This window comes from Crocodylus porosus, unplaced genomic scaffold, assembly GCF_001723895.1.
Source record: "Crocodylus porosus isolate Cpor-Errol unplaced genomic scaffold, CroPor_comp1, whole genome shotgun sequence".
Taxonomy (NCBI): domain Eukaryota; kingdom Metazoa; phylum Chordata; order Crocodylia; family Crocodylidae; genus Crocodylus; species Crocodylus porosus.
Window position 1 is genome coordinate 67,146,268 of NW_017728909.1, and position 20,068 is coordinate 67,166,335.

At 44.8% G+C, this 20,068-nt stretch overlaps 1 protein-coding gene across 1 annotated transcript in view; it reads right to left on the reverse strand.

The window, feature by feature from the left end:
• The window catches only part of ST8SIA4 (ST8 alpha-N-acetyl-neuraminide alpha-2,8-sialyltransferase 4), a 119,925-nt gene that overhangs the window by 98,560 nt on the left and 1,297 nt on the right, over positions 1 to 20,068 (reverse strand). Inside the window, exon 2 of the mRNA XM_019532418.1 lies at positions 13,511 to 13,642. Within this exon, the coding sequence (XP_019387963.1) occupies positions 13,511 to 13,642 (132 nt within the window). The remainder of the gene's footprint in view (positions 1 to 13,510; positions 13,643 to 20,068) is intronic.

Sequence of the window (20,068 nt, forward strand, 5' to 3'; positions counted from 1 at the left end):
GGTGGTTCAAGCACCTACATTGAACACCTTCAAGAGTAAATTGGATGCTTATCTTGCTGGGATCCTATGACCCCAGCTGATTTCCTGCCCTTTGATGATCTTCCAAGGTCCTTTCCAGCCCTAATGTCTACGAAATCTATGAACACAAATGTAATTTCCAACTAAAACAAATGTAATTGAAATTATGTTTTGGGAATAATTCCGCTTAAATATCTCACGAGGGTGGTGAGATAATAAGTACAATATGGAACTTGGGCACTAAAAACTCACATATAAGTATGATCAGCTGTTTAGAGAGACAGACAGATAATGTTGGTGAACCCTGACATTAGTAATGACTAATACAAAGTGCATTTCAATGCAGTAATGATTTGTGACAGGGATTCTCTGTTAGTCCTGCACAAAACAGTTTTAAGAGCCTTTAAATGATCACGAATGGAGTTATTTGGGCTATGTGCATATGTACAGAATAATTTAATTAAGGATAATTTGCTATTACAAAATGCTCTACCTCTGTAACTTAATGGGTCCATTTAAGGGCCCTGAGACCAGCCATGCATAACTCTCAAATCTATCTGGGAAGGGTCCAGTGACCCTTACGCAGGTCTCTGAACTTAATTCCAACTGCTAGGTTTGGGTGGGGCATAGTGCCTCTTTTAGAAAAGAAAACAAACCAGCTGCCTTACAGGTAGGCAAACAGTCAGTCACATGTTTAAGACAGTCAGAAGTATTGCTGTTATGATCACTTGTCAGAAACTTTTTTCTTAGTGAAATCAGAAGTTCACATGAAATCTATGAAGTTAGAAGTCCACATTCTGAAACATGGGTACAACTCCGGGTTGCTTGATGAACCACATGTAATTTTTAGCAATGCCACTGCCAGAAAGTCATAAATGTGTTTTTTCTTTAAGGGAATGAGGTGGTATCTTATCACTTCTCGGCCTCTTGAAGGCTCAGATCAAGTGAATTTATTCAATTTTTACTAACTAACTGTAACCCAGGATCAGGCTCCAGGGCCTTATGCCTCTTCTGCCTACTCCCTGCTCTGGGGCCCTGTGACACTCCTACCCAGCTTGGATCAAGCCACAACCAGGTAGAGGAGCATAGGGCCTCAGGGCTTAATCCTGACATGGAGGTGAGGGATGCAGGGCCCAATGCAGCCCACAGATTGGATCTCTGTTTTCATCTGGCCCAAGGGCCAAAACTTTGATCATCACTGCTCTAAAATAGTGTCTACTCAAGTGAAAGTTTCTTCATAAAAATGGAGCTGTTTAACGTGTCAGTAACAGCTATGCCCCATATTTCATGTACTTGAGGGCTGATTCACATCTCTAGTATGGCTAGTATTGGAAGCCCTGGTTTTCAGATCATGTCAAGTATTATCTTGTAGTTTTACTGACTGAAAGTATCACTACACATCAAATTTTAGGTGGCTCTGGAGCTTTTAACCCCTGGATAGCCTGCACATTGATGTAGTAACTTAAAGGACCTGTTATGTGGCTCAAGTTATGCCACTCCAGGGCAAAATTATCTCTTGATCCACATAACTCAGCTCCTTTTCCATTAATGTGTGGCCACTTCCCACCCATGTGCTGCTCAAATAAAAGGTTTAGTTGTAAACTAGCACTAAGCCAAACAACACGTGTGGTTCACAATGTAATGCATAACAAGGCCCTGAAACTACCAATTCACCACGTGACTTTATCTAACATAGCTGTCTACGAAGCCAGGCTACTGCACCAAACATTGTAGTGTTTGCAACAAACATGGCAGTGTGAAAGTTTTTACACTGATGTTAAGACGCTTTGTACTGTCAAAAACAATCACCCAAGTCTTACTGAACTGCTAACAGAAACTATTAATTAGATGTATACTAGCTAGAAAGAAAATAAAAAAAAAATTCAGTTAAAGCAGATTTGTTATGAAATAAAGCGTGTTTTCCTTGAAAAGGTTTTTTTCCTGATAATTTACAGTGTGCCTCAACAAATTAACAGAGCATTTTGGGACAATTTCTACTCTCAGAGTCCAGTGAAGTCAGTACAAGTTTTATGTCGTAAAGGGGAAAATGTGGTTTTCTGTTATTGCCCAGTTCCTTTTTTTGTTTTTATTTATACTGAGAACACAGTAAGAGACCTGAAAGGAAAAGTGCGTTGTATGTCTCTGGCTCCCTTCAGTATCAAAACAGACACAAACAGTTGATAATAATCAGCAGGGATCTGGGTTTTCCATTTCCCACAGAAAAACGGAGTAAATGTAGATTTTACCTTTAACTGTAGGCAAAGGCAAATTTCTCGTTTTAGCAGAGAAACCCACAGAGTATGCATTTTACAAGAGCTCCCTGCAGGCTGGCAGAGTTCTAGCCTGCAGGGAGCTGGGAGAGAGAAGGAAGAAGGCAGTGAGACAGGGGGCACCAGGTGCATGAACATGCAAATGATCATGCACATGACCCCAAGCAGCCTGCAGAGCAGCTCCAGCAGGTAAGTGGAGGGGGGAGGGGGAAGACAGGGATTGAGGCCCCTGTAGGGAGGGAGGGAGGGCGCTGGTTAGGGCTGGGGCTGCTTCTCAGCCAGGCGGTGCTTGGGGCTTAGAGCCCAGGGCTGCAATGCACAACTGCAGGGCCCCAGCAGGGAGCAGGACAGGGCCATGGGTGGCTCGTCTGGGGGAGGGGGAGGGCTGGTTCCCCACTGCCACGCACAGTCCTGGGGGGGCAGAAAGACCCCCCCAGATCTGTGTGTGGGGCAGGCACAGGCTGCGGGTGTGGGCTTCTGCCCTACTTCCCTTCCCTGGGTCCTCTGCAGTCTGGCGAGCACAACCCAGTGCAGTAAAGAAAAATGAAGCTGAGCAGAGAAGCTGCTTGCCACTGTGAGCTCCCCATTGCCCTGGCAATGTATGCCCTGAGCATACTGCTGCTTTGAGGGGCATAATGCTGCACTGCTGGCTTCACTTCAGCTCTGCACACATCAGGCATGTCACCAGGGCAGCATGGAGCTTGCAGCAGTGAGCAGCTTCTCTGCATAGCTTTGCTGCTTCCTGCTGTGCTGGGTCGCACCTGCCAGGCTGTGGAGGCCCTGGGGAAGGGAAGCAGGGCAGGAACCCAAAGTGACATGCAGCTTCTGCACTGTGCCCTGCCACCCTGCTTCCCTTCCCCAGGGCCTCTGCAGCCCAGCAAGCATGACCCAGCACAGCAGGGAAGACCAGGACTGTGTGGAGAAGCTGCTCACTGCTGTGACCTCTGTGCTGCCTTGGTGATTTGCCTCCTGCACGGAGGGCTGCACTGAGGACAGTGGTGCAGGGTTGCACCCCTCAGAGCAGTGGCATGCGCAGGAGGCATGTCAGCAGGGCAGCGGGGACCTTGGAGTGATGAGCAGCTTCTCCACATGGCTTTGCTTGTCCCTGCCATGCCAGGTCATGCCCTCCAGGATGTGGAGGCCATGGGGCAGGGAAGCAGGGTGGGAGCTTGTGCCTGCGCCTGCGCCTGCACCTGCCCCACACACAGATCGAGGGCGGGGTGCGGGTCCTCCCCACCACCCTCAGAAGTGTGTGGAGTGGTGGGGAGCCAGCACCCTCACCACCTGCAGCAGGGGGAGCGGGGCAGGGGGCTGCAGACCTGGGTCCATAACCCTGGCAGCTGGGGGCTTTATTCTGCATGGATGAGGAAGCAGGGGCTGTGGGTGGGGAACAAGAGGCACCAAGAAGGCTGTTGGGGGGAGTGAGAGGCACGAGTAGGTTGGGGAGGGGCAGAGGGAGGGGGGCACTGTCTATGTTTAAAAGGCTCTTGAATGATTCTATAGTTCAATCCCCAGTTCAGATATAGGATTCATTATTCCCTGCACAGATACAGGATTCAACTCTTATAGAAAGAAGAAAACCTCACTAGAGAGTGTTCCACAACTTCCCTAGGCAGTTTGTTCTACTTTTCTATTGTTTTTACAGTTGCAAACTTTTTTCCCGAGACTTTTAAGCCCACTGTCATGCCCTGGCCCCAGTGGCAAGGGACAATAATGTTCTTCCTTCTTCTCTATGCCAAACTTTTCAATCATTCAGCTCTCCTTAATCTCCTTTCCTCCCAATGAAACATATCTAGTTCCTGTTTCTTAGCTCCTTTCTTCAACCAACCTCCTTTCCAATCATTTTATCACCTTTGTCACTGAACTCTGGACCCTCTTCAGTTTCTCTACTTCCTTCTTTGTCCATTTTTGGGTACCACACTTTAAGCATGCCAAATGAGGCCTAATCAGCACTGACTAGTTCTAATGATGCCTTTATGTACTGTATGCCTTTGAATTTGCATATTGAGCGATCAGAGTAAATTTTCTGCATGCTAAGAAAAACAGGAATTCACATTTAATTTCTCAAAGGGATAGTTGAGTACTGAAAGACAAATGCTAATTGTTGTGAATATCTGCAGGTATTTGTATTTGCCTTCCAGGCAAGCTTGTAAATAAGATTTTGAATTTTTAAGTATTGCACTGATCATTGTGATGATAGTTTAAAATATGTTTCTAAGTAGGATACAAAAATAAACTTTCTAATCTCTATGTAAACACAAGCCTTTTAATTTTGTGGGGTTAGTCCTATTTTAATAGTTGTATGTGCTTTATATAGAATTCATTTTTTTTAAAAACCTCTGAAGAGATAAAAGTAATTAACAAGTGCCAGACATTTCTAACTACTCCTTCTGAAAATTGTTAAAGAATTGTTCAGTACAGTTGGCACATCATTTCTGACTTTTGATAAGTCTTACATTCTGCAATAAAGCAAGGTTACTGAGTATATACAATCCAATCAATTTTTATATATATATATATTTTATTTTACTGGACCTGCCTATGTGTTACTCACACCAAAGACAGAGCATACTACAAGTACCTGCACTGAGGAGCTTACACTTTAGGGCTAGGGACAGACATTATACATTAACTGGTTGAAGTAATCAGAAACTGGTTTAAATCTGTAACAGAACAGATGTTCAGCGCACATAAACCAGTTTGAAACTGGCTGTGGTAAACCTGGTTAAATGTAGTATCAGACTTAACTGATTTGGGTCAAACTGGTTTATGCAATGTCTGTCCCAGACCCCTTGCTGGTTTAAGATAAACCAAACTCCCCCAGCATCCCAGCATGCTCTCTGGTCTGGGCGGGGCTCTCTGCTTCACAGCAGGGCTTGTCTCTCCCCTTTGCTCCCTGCTTCTCTGGCACAGACCTGCAGACACAGCTGGCTTCCCCATGCCCCCTCCCTTCTCCTTCTCTCACCTGTCTCACCACTTGCTGCTTAAGCAGGGATCCCTTCCTCCCCTCTCTCACAGCATGGACCATAGCCAGCATGTGATATGCAAGCTAGAGTAAGGCTCTGTGAGAGACAGCAGACACAGCAGAGTCTGCCTGGCTTCCCCCTGCCCCACCCTCCTCGCCTCTCAAGCAGGAAATGCCTCCCTCCCTCCCATCTCTCACAGCAGGACCCCAGTCCCAGAGATCCTAGGCATGTGGTATGCTAGCTAATGCCAAGAGGTGCCTGTGTGCCTCTCTCCAATTTCACTGGGACAGGCAACCAGACAGAATAGGGCTTTCATAGCTAATCAATAGCCCAGTAAGCTGTTTAAAAAGTTAGCAGTAATGGGCAAGAGGCTATTGTTTTGCTAATTGGGTGATAGAGTCTTATCAAGTGATGAAGACTTTTATCAGCTCCTCAGCTGGCTTGTTCTTCTGTCAGTTTGCTGCAGACCATCTGATGAAGGAACGAGGGAGATTGAAAAGCTCTGTATCATCAACAGATGCATTCACAGCACACATACACCCTTGCCTCAGAGTGCTAGCAAGGGTCTGGGGGCTGCCAACTCTCCTGCCCCTTGAGCAGCCAGCAGGGAAAAGCCTGGGACCATGCAGGCAGACCTCCCTAATGACAAAGTCCTGCTGGGGCCTGGCCATGAGCCCCCTCAGCTCTACTCTGTGCATGGGAAGGGAGGGCTGCTCTAGCACCTCCTGGCTTCTAGCCTGAGCCACTGCATGTATGTGCCTGAATTTCCTCAGTCTAGAAGGATTGTCTTTATGGTTAGAAAATGGTTCAGCCTAGCCAGGTTAGACTAACCTGCAAAAGTTGAACCGATTCAGGCTCAGCCTTTTTGAATGTCTGTCTCTAGCCTAACAGACCAATGAATATAAAACAAAAGGTGGAAAATCTCAGTTGCCGTAGTCTGTGATAATAAGGGCCCATCTACATGTACAGGTAAAAACACAATGGGATATGATAGTCGATCCACACAACCACACCTCCTGCCATGCCACACATGGACAGCAGGAGGTGTGAATGTGGGATCGCAAATCAGATCCCATCATGCATTATTTTCATGAGGGCACCTCAAGGGTCCCCATGGCAGGCTGACTGCAGCCAATATGGTGCATTGGCCACGGGGCTTCTTAGGTTAAACCAGTGGTCTCCAACCTTTTAAAGCAGATCACCTTGACATTTAAAAGCAACCCAAGAACTACCATGTGCTGCCACCACCCCCCTCTTCTCTCCACCCAGGCAGGTAAGTCTGTGGGTAGGGAAGGGGGGACAGACCAAGGCAGAGGGAGAAAAAATTATGTGGGGGTATACCTCCCCAGCAGGTAAGTCCCACCCGAGTCAACTTACCCCTGCTCCTGCCTCTGCAGCACTGTCCCTCACCACATGGAGCTTGATCTAGACCCTGACCCTTCCCCACCCCACAGATTGACCTGCTGGGATGGGGCATGCGTGTGTATGCACACAGGCATTCAGGCCCCAACCCCAGGCTTGGATCGAATCCAAGAGGCTCTGAGTTCTACCGCAAGAGGCTCCGAGATCTACCGGTGGATTGGGATCCACAGGTTGGTGACAACTGGTCTAAACTGCATAGATTGAACCAAGAAGCAAGTGAGCAGACATTCACTTTTTATTATGGAAATGCAGCCATAGTGGCTCAGGCTAAAAGCTGGGGGGGCACTAAAGCAAGCCTTCCCTTCCATTTAGCAGTGACTGGAAGGCTGGAAGAAGCTGGTAGAGAAGCCCTCCAGACTTTTCCCTGCCTCCCTGCTGTAGCTGAGGTGGGGTGGCCTGGGCAAGCCAGCATGCTGAGGCAGAGGGGAGGGAGGGGACCCCAGCTGGGTTCTGCCTAGCAGAGGTGAAGTAGTTCTGGGCTGGCACACTGAGGTGGGGGGAGGGAAGAGGGGTTTAAACCACTGCTCCCTTCCCTACACCTCAGTGTGCCAGCCCAGGGCTTGCATCTGCCCATGCCCCATGCTCCTACCCCCTCCACTCAAGAAGCATGTGGGAAAAGCCTGGCAGGGGCTGCTGTGCCCAGCTAAGGAGCAGAGAGGCAGGGCCACCCTACTCCCTGGAGCAGAAAGTACAGGCTGTAAAGCATCCCGGGATGCTGGGGACCTGTGAGTTAACTTGAACCAGGAAGGGGTCTGGTACAGAAGTTCCATAAACCAGTTTAACTTAAGTTAAGTCTGATACTACATTCAGCCAGGTTTATCTAAAAACTAGTTTTGGCCATTTTGAAAGCAGTTTATATGTACAGAACTTCTGTCCTGTTACAGGTTTAAACTGGTTTCTGATCACTTAAGCTGGTTTATGTGTAACTTCTGTCCCTAGCTCATGTGGGCAGAAGAAAGGGGTGACTCCCATTGATTTCAGTTGGATTAGAATGAGTCTATAATGAATTTCAAATTTAATATGAAAATGTCTTAGACTCAAGGCTAGACCAAATCATTTAAGTACAGGCTTGTGAAGGGAGACCCACACAAATGCCTCCTGGTATCGCCAATGCACAAGAAGCCACACATAATGCTATAAGCAATACAATGTATTCCCCAAAGTGTATGAAAGCATATGGGTGTATGATTCTTTGAGCATAGGTACAGGGGATACAACTCTGCCTGAGCTTTATACAGACAAGACAGTGGTTAGAGGAGGGGGATATTTGCTAACCCTGTAAAGGAGGGCTCCTCAGCAGCTCCAGAATGATGTTTGCTGCTTGTTCTTCAGTGCTGTAGGCTATGCCACATGAGTTGTGGCAGCATGCTGATTTGTAAATTCAATTATGATAATAATCTGAAACTCATAAGAAGCAAGCCAGCTTCTCCCTTATCAAATCCCTCACTTAGTGTCACAGGCTCCTATCCTTCTTGTTTAACAGAAAATATCCATCTATAACCCCCAAATCACAGCACAGCCACACTTTATTTTACACAACTGTGTTGTTGTGTCCTCTCTGTGTTCCATACCCTCACAGCTTGCCTTGAACTGAAGTCAAAAGCAGGTGGCAGAAAGTTACACTGAAATGTGAGCAATGAAAACAGAGGACCTTGTTGTATTTAACTTCACAAATGTTCTTGTAGCAGGTTTCCCTAACCTGCTCTGCACCATCCCCAACTAACACCATCCCCACCCTTCTGATGGCCTGGTCTAATCCCCCTACACTACATGCAGTAGTAAGAATGTAGTTGGGGGGGGGAGATAAAAACGAATGACTGTGTCTCCTCCTTTGGTAGGGTCTGACAGTCATTCAGACACTGAAGGAGCCAAGCAGACTCCCTTTCCACAGGCACAGAAGCTGCTAATTGCTCTGAAATTAAGTTGTCAGTAGGTAGAGAATACCATCAATCTGAAAATCACTCTCCTACTAGGGTAATGAAGAAAGCCCAAGGGTAGCACAAAAACAAAGCATAGTGTCCTGTCTACCAGTTAAGTCCAAGCAGAATGAAACACACTGTCCTTGCAGAAGGCAAAATTCACTATCAAAGCCTTTCCTCATTTTTAATTGGGGGTGTCAAGCTGATTCAAGACACAACAACAGCTGTCATGTATGCGTGAATGTAAGTTTTATAAAATGCCTGTGCACTCTACTTTAATGGTTTCACAAATAATTTCTCTGCTTCTAAGAACTGACAACTTTTTATACATTATTCAGTAGGCACTAGTGTTTTTTTATTATTATATATCTGTTCTTTTGCATTATGTGCTATGGCAAACCTCACACCACAAGTCAAATACCCTACTTATATTAACAGTCACAATAATAGAGCATGAATCATCTTCATGATCTACACAGTGCATGTAATGTTCTTTGGAAATCTAAACAGTGTAGGCCTGAGAACAGTAGGAGATTGCTAGATATGTTTTGAAGTTAATCCCTATGGCTCCAACCATGTAAAAATATTAAGATCTAAATCTTTTTCAAAGATATGTGGCTGAGCACTGGGGAAGAATAATATACAATAAGTCTGTTGTAGAAGCTGAAGAACAGTAATGGGACCTAACAGTGTAGTAGGCTGTACCTCCAGGGGACAAGGCAGAAGGCATGCTGAACTTTTCTGCCTTGCTGCTGACTTGCATATAAGCAGGCAAGGATTCATGAAAACGGGATGCCACTCCCAGCTTACCTGCTTGCCACTGCAATAAGCACCGTGGCAGGTTTTATCCGTAAGACATATTCAGCTAAAAGCATCTGTTGCATCCCAAGAAACATCTGCTCCTATGACTTGCTGTTCATGCTCACTGCTACTCCTGCTCAAACGCAGGGAAGCCAGGGACATGTGAGCCAGGGAAAGCTCAGGGCATAAATCTGGAGCAAAAACACACCATGGCAGCTGCACACAAACAAGCAGGGCTATACATTTGAAAGCAAGAGACATGAATAGCCTGCCCATTGATAGACAGACACTTCAAAATAGGAAAATTTTGCCCCTGACTTATCTAGGAGTAACCCTGCATTGCTAAGCAGTACTAAACTGTTTTTTAGGATAGTGCCTTGTGGTTTCATAATGGGACCTCTTGACTTGCCACAGGTTGCGTCATTCATGCTTGGACAGCCTTAACATTTCACATGACTTCAAACTTTACATAGACCCAAAGTTACAGCAAGTCTTGATCCGAGTGTAGCAAAGATTTCTCTATTCCATTTTAAAAGGAATGTCCTCTCCTTCACATATGTTATTGGGATAACATATCCCCAATCATTGCATTTATGTAGGCTATTCTATGATTTCCAAGACTTACTGGCACAATTCAATAACACATTTTCATTAAAATGTTTGGTAGATTAAAGGTATCCATTATGATACACATCTGGTAACAAGTTCTAGAAAATATACCTACTGCTTTCTTCAGTATTTGCCCTCCTTGCCTCAGTGATACATACTGCTTCTTGCTAAATTAGTGTATAAGCTGCATGACAAGTTTTGCTTTTTTCTGTGACTATAGTCCAATACTTATTGCAGTACTGTGATTCACATACAGTTTGAGTTGTATGGCAAAGAGGTTTATTTCAAATAGCTACATTTCTGTATATAATACTTAACTTTGCATTCAGTTGTGGTTGTATTCTGAAAAGCCACAAACTAGGTATTTCAGAATTACATCTTTACATCCTCAGTTCTGAGTTTATGAGTAAACTCTACCCCCCCCCACCAATTCCCCAACAGCCAAATCAGCATTTAGAGTTTAAAAACCAAGCTGTTCTTTCCGGCCAACTCATCAACTGCAGTGCACGTGAATCCATCCATGTTAATCCATACATTAAAAACTTGAAATAATCTTACTGATGCAGGAATTATGCTGCTTTATACTACTGCACATTGGGTGTGTCTACATGAGACACTAAATGCGCAGTAGACTAATTCTACTGCACATTAGCATGTCACAGCAAAAGCCATGCTATTGCACTAATGCACAATAAAATTAGCCTACTATGCATTAGCGTCATGCACCGGCACTGCTGCGCAGTAGCGCTGATTACTTCACATTGAGTTTAGTACCTGTTATCAAAGTCATGCACAGTAACTATGGCACATTAATGCATGTGGAGATGTGCCCATTGAGAGCAGAATTCAAAAGCAAATGTCTTTGTATTGGGCTAGTCTGCTAAAGGTGCACAAGAGAACTGTGTAGCTGTATTATGTCTAACCTTCTTTGATTCCCCAGCCCAAATGACTCAGTTAAACTGGGTCAGCTATGGGAGGCCTTCAGAAGCTTGGCAAGACGCATTAACTGCTCTGCTACAGAGAACAGATTTTAACTTTTACTTAATGGTGCCACATGGATAGTATAGGTCCTACAGTAGTAGCAGGAATAAGAGCCACGCTTTGTCACTCTTAGTTATATTTCATAGTATTTTACTCTGTCAGTAACCCCAAATGCTTCACTGGGACTACATGCAGATGAATATATTACTCAACTCACATTAGGGATGAATATATCATTTACAAAAATTATCTGTTTAACCTGCCCTGATTATATCAGTTAAATGCTTAACTGATAACACAAGAGTGACTACCTTTTCAAAATGGAAAGGCGGGACACAGCCTGCTCTACTTCACCTCTTGTTGTGGAGGAGCTGCAGCCACCTGCCGGAGCAGCACAGGAAGCTGGGGGCCATGCACAGACTCACTTGGACACAGTTGCTGCTGGGAGCTGCTCCATAGGGCCGTTGGCAGAGGGGAGGAAGAGGCAGTGGCAAGCCCCACCAGGTGGTGCACCCCACATGAAGCCACGGGTGCCAGTAGCAGGTAAGAAGCTTTCCCAGCCCGCTGCAGCCACTGGCACACCAGGAGGGAGGGAGTAGACAAGCTATGGGAACTATAGTCCTCCCTCCCACTCTTCCCCTTGCCCCCTTCTCCTCTCTTTTCCCTCCCTCCCTCCTGCTTGCTCTGCTACCTTCCTCCCTGCTGGACTGTTCCCTGCATTAAATGTTAATTGGTAATGCATTCCTGGGACAAATATACTTATCATTGAAACATTTAACCTTTCACTTCCCTAATTCACTTAAAGGTGGTAAAATCAGAACTGTGAGCCAAACTCTGCTCTTATTAATACCACTCTAAATCTGGATTAAGTGGAACATATCCCAGATTTACCTTCGTGTAAATGAAAACAGAAGGTTACCAAGTAAAAGGTCCTATTTTTTACTGAGTTAATAAACTGAAAACACTTCTAATTTGAAAATTAGAAAAATATTATTTCTTTAAAAAGCAGTTAATCCTCTGAAATGTCAGTCATCAAAACCACAGTTCAGCAAGTCCTTCAGTGGTAAGATGTTGAGGTCAAAAATAGTACAACCTTTTTGAAATCTCAAGCATGGTAAGTATCCTACAGATTCCTTTGACTTTAACTTTGCATGTGCTAAATACCATTGTGCTTCTCTTTGTTTTAAAAATTTCAGATATAACAAATTAGCCATTCTTTACCAAATATTTAGGCAAGCTACCTTTGCCTGAATGCGGTGTTCAGAATAAAGCTTTCAGGAAGACCAGGCTGAATTCTTGCTCATTGCCCCAAGTATGGCAGTACAGAAGTTCAGAAATCACACTTCAGCTACATATTTCCTGGTGAAGATGAAGAATTTCACAGTATATAGCTCCATACCCCACAATCACCCACATAGTTCCTACTCTACGACAAGTAGCTTATTGTTTGACACATAGAGTAAGTAGTAGACTCATGGTCCCCTGCTCTTCTCCATATGGTGTGGTTAGACATTATAATTCACATTTGAAACTCTACACAGTGTTCAGAGTTAGCACATGCTGTGAACAGTCGCATGTTAACAGTTAATATCCACTTCGATGTGAAATTTTCTGAGTTGCTGCTATAGGGCTGGCAAGCAGAGGTGTGGCTAGGAGCTGCCAAGCTTCCCCTTTCTCTAGGTATCCAGCAGCTCCCAGCCATCTTCCCCCTCTGGTCTTCATGGCTCACCCTCCACCCTAGGAGGTTACCCCCTGCAACCCCATGGCTCAACCCAGGTGCCAAGGATCATTCCCAGCTCTAGGCTCCCTGCAGCTCTTGGCTCTCCCTGGCTCTGTCATTCTGGGAGACTTAGAGCTCTGAGGATAAATGGTTGAGGGATGGCTGGAAGCAGTGCATCCTGGGACGCTGGAGAACTGCTTCCAGTTTGTATTGGCCCCATGGAGGAAACTAATGTTACTCTAACATAAGCTGCCTAACAAACTGGAGATTATCCTCAGAAGAGGAGGTGTAACTCTGAGATGCTCAGAGCCCACTTAGCTTATCTTTTCCTGCATTAACATATGGGCATTCCCATCTTAACAGTATTTAACACATTGGAAAGGTGACATATAACAGTATGCCTTAGTCCTTGGGCTTGGACTCAAGGTGTGAAGAGCCCTGCTATAATCACTAAGAGGCACCAAGATCATCACATCTCCACTTAGTCCAGTCTGTGACCACCTGCATCCCAGACACATTCTGGCAACAAGTAACTTAATGGAAAAAAAGGAAGCTTCATAAACTACCTCTATAGTTGTTTGCCTAAAGCAGTCACAGATATTCAAGGCTCACATTATTTAATCTTATACATAAAGAGGGAAGAATGATCCTTCCTGGGTTCGAGGTCATTCAGGATGCAATATTAAATATAAGTAGCACATCCACCTTTAAACAGTAAATCAAGTGTCTTAGATAAGTTTCCTAGACCCAAAGAATTATAGGCAATAGTAATATGAAATGAACTGTGTTATTTAAGGTACTCACCTTATCTCCAGTACCAAAGAAGAATTGATTTTCCAACCTTCCACAGAATGATGAAAGATTGAAGAGCTGCCCTTTCGAATTATTTTATCAGAGCTATTGATCATCGATCTACTCAAACTCATATAACCGTCTCTGAAATGCAATACAGGAAAGACATAATAAGCCAGATGCTACATCACAAATATCAATGACATTTTCTTTACATACATGAAAAAAGCAGCAAGAATCTCTCCCATTTCCACTCAGTATTTGTTCAATAAAATAGATTACATTTAAAAGGAACATGGCACTTGATATTCATTTTCCTGCATCTAATAAGAGATGGATCATAAATTTGGTGCTCCCAATCCTCCACGTCTGTTTTTGAGCTACTGAAACATGAGGAACTCTCATACTGAATGGAATGAATGTGATAATGTGCCCACGCTAACTTAAAACTTGATTTCTAAGAAACACAGAGCCTGTAGAATTTTAGAAGATGTAAAGCTAAACCAACTCAACCAGTGATCTTATCTTATAAACAAGTGGGACATGGTCTTTACTCAAGAGAAATCCCTGAGCACTAAGTGTTGGCTAATGATTGCTGAATGCTTAAAGAAACAGACATAATAAGAATAATGACCACACAATCATAAAATTGTAATTGGAGAGTTAAAAATTGTAATAGAATATAAGGCATGTTCACAGGTGGATCCAGGATTTTAAAAGAAGGGTGTGGGAGTAGTGACCACCTCTGCAGGGTGCCTGCACACCTCCACTTCTGGCCTCCCCACCTCACACCAGGGCGGGTAGACCATGCCAAGAGAGCAACAGCCAGGGACTTCTTTTAAGTGCTGCAAACAGGTAAGAATCACATCCCCCTCCCAGCTTTCAGCAGCCCCTCCCCACTTCCTCTCTACCCTCAGCAATACCCAACACCTCCCCTTGTCCTGCTTACCTTGTGCACCTCCCCTTGTCCTGCACACCTCATTATGTTGCTCACCTTCTCTAATTATATCTCTGTCGTAGGGAGATATGTCCACTGCCACTGCTCTCCCCACCACTCTTACCTGGCTCCAGAGGGGGCTGCAGGGAGCAACTGTGCAAGGAGTCAGGCTTGACTGGGGCCAGAAGAAGCAGCAAGGGGGTTCCTCTGTCCCTGCATCTGCTCTCAGGCTGGTGGGGAAACATCTAAGGTAATGGGGCAGAGAGGAGCTGCCCACCAACCGTAACCACCACTGCCAGCTGAGCCCAGCTCTCCATGCAGCCTGGTTGGAGTGGGGCAGGAGCAGCTCTGGAGTTCCCCCCTACCCCTGAGAGTCCTACTGGGATCTGACCTTCATAAATTATATTGAGTCTAAAGTCTGCATTTGTGTAGATCTATAAAACCACACAGATACCACCTGAGCTATGCATAATAGCAAAATTTAGCTCTGTAAGTTCAAGTAGAGTTCTTTGATTCATCAGTGAATCAAAATAACTGCCTATAATATATTCCCATGATCAAGTGCCTGCCATCTTACAGAATTTAAAAATCACTTATCAAACTACATACAGGAATCCTTTAGCCTACTGAGGATGCACAGCCATCACAGAAATAAGAATACTTAAATGCTCTGTGGAGCTTCTCAATGCAAGTCAGGTCTCAAATTAAGGAGTTTGAGTATGCCAGCTGTAAGATTGCAAACTCTTTGGGAAAGTTCCCATCTTTTCTTCTGGGTTTGTACAAGAGACTCTTTGATGAGCGTGCCTAGAACTGAGATGATACAAGTAATAAAGAGCTATGTACATAGAACATTATGCAGTGGATTAAGCCAAAATGAAGAAAAGCACATCTTCCAATTTAAACTGCAGTGGGACTTTGATTAGGCCAAATGTAATTACCTAAACTGAAAATTGGCTAGCATTTGCAGAGCGTTATGGTTTAAACATTCCATAAATGGTCAGATGATATTTTATAACCCATCCAAAAACCAGTGCCTCCAGCAACGCAATACACCCTTGCCTTCATGTTCTGATAACGAGTGCTGACTCAGATGTTAGACTTCCGGAAGTTGACAGCTCTCACACCTTTTTCCAAATAATCCTAGTTATCCTAACTCAGAGAGTTGCACAAGTCTCTACACTCTCATGTTTGATAATCAGAATCCATTTACAAACTAGTTTATTTGTATTGTATATGCAATAAAACTGCTCTAGAACAGTGGTAAATATTTACTGTATGTTATCTGTCATGCAACAAGATACAGTACATACTTCTAAAAGAAAATTAACTAAATCTATCAAGCTAAGTACCTAATATAAAAACAAACTGGAAATGATTTTTGTTTATGCTGAGTTAAGAGTAATTCATTAGGTATTTTCACATCCTAGGTTGCAGAATTTAGCAATTCATTATGTTGTTTGTACCTAAAACTGCTTTACCATGTGAAATGTGGCTGTCTTGAGCCTTTACAATGTACTCTACCTCAATAGCGAACTGCATATATGGTGTGGTACCATAATGTTAAATCATGCTTTCAGGTACTGAAAGTAAGTCCTAAATGTACTGCATTACAGCTCTTCTACAATTGCAAAAGAATGTTATAAATTGATGTGTGTTCTTCCTATTATGTATTCTTTACTTCAACTTAAAATGTTATTAAATACACTAACAAATAAGGAGCTAAATTTATGTCAGGAGAGTCTGCCTTGTATCAATAGTTAGATAAGGTGAGATAACCAATTTAGACTACTGCCTAACCCTCAGACCTCTGCAAAACTGCTGCACACCTAAAGGCCACTCTATGGCAGTGGCAACCTTGAGTGTGAATCCCCTTACTGTAGGGACATACTCAACTCTCAATCCACACACATCATTCATTAACCTCAATGAACCAGTAGTCTAGGGGAGAAAAGGATCATTAGTCAATTGGAGTTGTAACTTTCAGAGTTAATGCAATCCATTAAATGTAAACATGTGCATTAGAACTTTAATAACCAAATTTTCTACTCAATAGAAGATAATGCAATTTATGAAACTTCACGCATCTTATGATAAAAGTTATGTATTTCATTACTCAATTAACCTTTAAAGCTCTGCTTTAAGTAGACATTATGGTCTAGCAGATAAAACATTGCAAGCTTATATAATTATTGACTTGTAAAATTTTGCCATTAAATTATATAGATCTAAGATATTAGAGTGCTTTGGAATACTACACACTTAGCCATAAGCCTTGTGCAGCTCCTATACAATAACATATTCTAGAACGTTTGAGATTCATAAGGAGAGATATACTAGTGGGCTATCTATGTCATCATTTCTCTATTGCCAGTATTTTGGCAGCACATAGCAAGACTGACAATATCACACAATGAAAAACTGGCTTTGCTTTAACAACTATGTAATGTTATTTTCAAAGTAATTTTCAATTTTTGGCAAAGAAGGGAAACTTCTGGGGGCAGAGTAGTACATTTTGTATCCCTGACTTTTACAGGTAGAATTAACATTCAGATCTTGAGACCTGTGCATATAGAGTGGAGCTTCACTCAAAGGAACTTCTTGTGCAATAAGGTGCTACTTATTTTGAACAGGGGGTTTCAGACTTCAGCCTGTTGGAGTTATGCTAACAATTATTTCTTCTGTTATGTTGAAAGAACACAAAATGATGGATAAATGCTCTTTTATTTTCTTTGCCTTAATTTTAAAGCATACTTTGGTTTCATATTTAAAACAGAATAAAACGTGTAACATTTATAAACTTTGTAACATATATAAATGCTTGAGATTTCTCCATCAAACACATACTGTAAAAACACGACTAAGTGCTAAATGAAACATATAGGTGGAATCCTATTAGCTAATTTAGACACAATTTGACTAAAACAATTAAACTAGCAGTTTAGATTCTATTTCCACAAATCTCTCCCTATTTAGGGAACGCATACACAGGCGTTTACAGTATAGCTGTGTGAAACAGTTGTGTGTCTCCAAGACACAATCCTACCTCTAGTGCTCTACATAATAGTTGTGCTCAGAGACTTTGCCTCTAGTGTAGCTGAAGCTCCTGAATGCCTCATCAGCCTCTCTGCACCCAAGGCCAATAAAAGGTGTGCATAGGACAGAGACGGCTTTAGAGCAGGGTGGGCATGGAGGGGACATGTACAAGGCTGTGCTTCTCTATGGGATGGTCTGTGACGGTGCACCACATGGTGCTTCATACCTTGGAAGAAAACTGAGGCAGCAGACCACTTCACCTCCCAATTCCCCTCATCAAGGTGCTAACCCTGTGAACACTTCTGGCCTCTAATATGGTGAGGATAGAGGCTGCTATATCTAGTTAGGGCACTGTATATCTAATAACATCCTGCTAGTCAAAAATCGCCATCATAGCCTGCCTCTCCAAAACCAAGTGCAACCTTGCCCAGCATTTCAGGTTCCTCTGCTCCTTTCAGATGGACTCCACTGATGCCTCCCTCCTCCCAGAATTGATCTGGTACCATAGTTCTCCCCACAGGTTGTCATGTCCTTTTCTAGTGAGCTTCCCCAGCTACTAGGCCATAAACTCATTTGTGGTCCACAGATTCCTGGCAGAAAACTTGGGACAGCAAACAGGAACACTGCATCATTGCCCGACCCTCCCCTAAGGTGATTCAGCCTTCATGGCAGTGTTAGCCATGCCAGCAGTGGGCAGCCTAAAAGCAAGCCCCTTTAAAGGAAACATGAGAGCAAGACTGATTTGAGTATCCTGCTGGCTGGGCTCAGACTCTGATCATACATGTCTGAAAAGGGCAGAGAGCAGTTTGTGGGACTCTATGCAGCCTATGTGCAAATTACTGCTGTGTGCACTTGGTGGGAAAGGGGGTGAGGGAGTCTAGAAAGCAGCCTCCTCCCCAATATCACGTGGGTAGTGAAGCACTGGAACAGGTTACTCAGAGAGGTGGTGAAATCTCTAGCTTTGGAGGTTTTTAAAGCCCAGCTTGACAAATCCCTGGCTGGGATGAGCGAGCTGGAGATGGTCCTGCTTTGAGCAGGGGGTTGGACTAGATGACCTCCTGAGGTTCCTTCCAACCCTCATTTTCTATGATTCTTTGATTCTAATACCCACATCTAGATGCCAAGGGCTCAAGGTGCCTGTGAGCTCCTATATACCCTAGGCACCCAGAGGCTATACTTGCAATAGGTGCACACGTGCACCCACAAAATCATGAACCATGCGTACCCCTGGCAGCTGAGGGGGCACAGCAGCGGTGGGACCATGGCGGCGAGCAGTGATAGCCCACCGACTCTGCTGACAGTGTCAGCAGCACCTTTTTGTAGGGGGTGCACTGTCACACTCAGGGAGTGCATGTGCACCCACGTGCACCCCCTACATGTTGCCCATGCACAAAATATAACATAATACCACCAAAGCTGGCATTGTTCACATTGCACTTTTTGGCTCTGGGGTTCTTTAAAAAAATAAAATAAAAAACTTTTTGTCACCTGTGCCCAAAAAGGAAACTTAACTTATCTTCACATCTCTTTCACCTTCGCTAGCCTCCTAGGACTTAAACCTATTTTTTCCTTTTTGTGCTCATATAACTGGAGACATTTTACCTTTGCCCATCTCCCCCATATACGCAACATATGTCTAATAAACTTGGGGCGGGGGGGCAACTTGGGACAGCAAATAGGAGCACTACATCATTGCCTGACCCTCCCCTAAGCATTCAGTATTCATGGCAAAAAAGGTGATGAACTTGACCATGTATCCACGGAGTTTGAGGCTGACAAGGGGCAGAGGGGAGAGTTATAGCTGAGCAATAAGGGGTGGGGGGGAAACAAGGATCATGACTGAGCCGATTAAGCACAAAGGCTGCCTTTCTTGCTAGTGGAGGAGAATAGGCGGGGGGGGGGAAGAAAATACAATAAAATAAAGGGCAGGTCAGGGAAGGACTCTCTGACTCCAGCCTGGTGGGAGCGGACCAGCCTGCCTCGCCCCACGGCTTTGTAATTAGCGGAGTTAATGGGGAAGGTGGAGCCCTGCAATCTCCATCCTTGGAGGGGGGAGGGAGGAGTGCGCCGCTCTCACACCAGCTCCCTTCTTTTGTCTCCGCCGGCTGCAAGGCTCTGCCTCCGCGGGTGCCGGCTGGGGAAGCGCCTTTCCTGTTGACTCGCGGCCGGGCGAGCCCGGCGGCTGCCTCTGGCCAGCGGTGCACAGCTGGCCGCGCAAGGGGGGCACATATGCCGCGCAGCTGCTTGGAGGGGACCCTTGAGAAAAGCCGCGATGCCCCGGCGGCTTGGGGAGAGGAGGGAGATGCCCTGGCCCCCCAGGGACCCTGGGGGGGAGGGAGCAGACAGAGCTATGCCCAGGGAGGTGCCAGCTCGAGCCTCGGCGCCTGAACACACGGCAGCTTTGTGTGGCTTGGCTGGGAGCCTTCCAGGGAGCCGTCTCCTTGCCGCTGGCTCTGGGGTTTCTAGTCAGAGAGCAGGCGGCAAGCCCCTTCTGGGCAAGGAGCCGCTCCCTGCCGGGGGAGAAGCACAGTGAGGTGCCCATCAGCTGTGGCTGAGGGACCAGAGCACCCAAGCGGGGAAGAGGATCCCACCCAGACCCG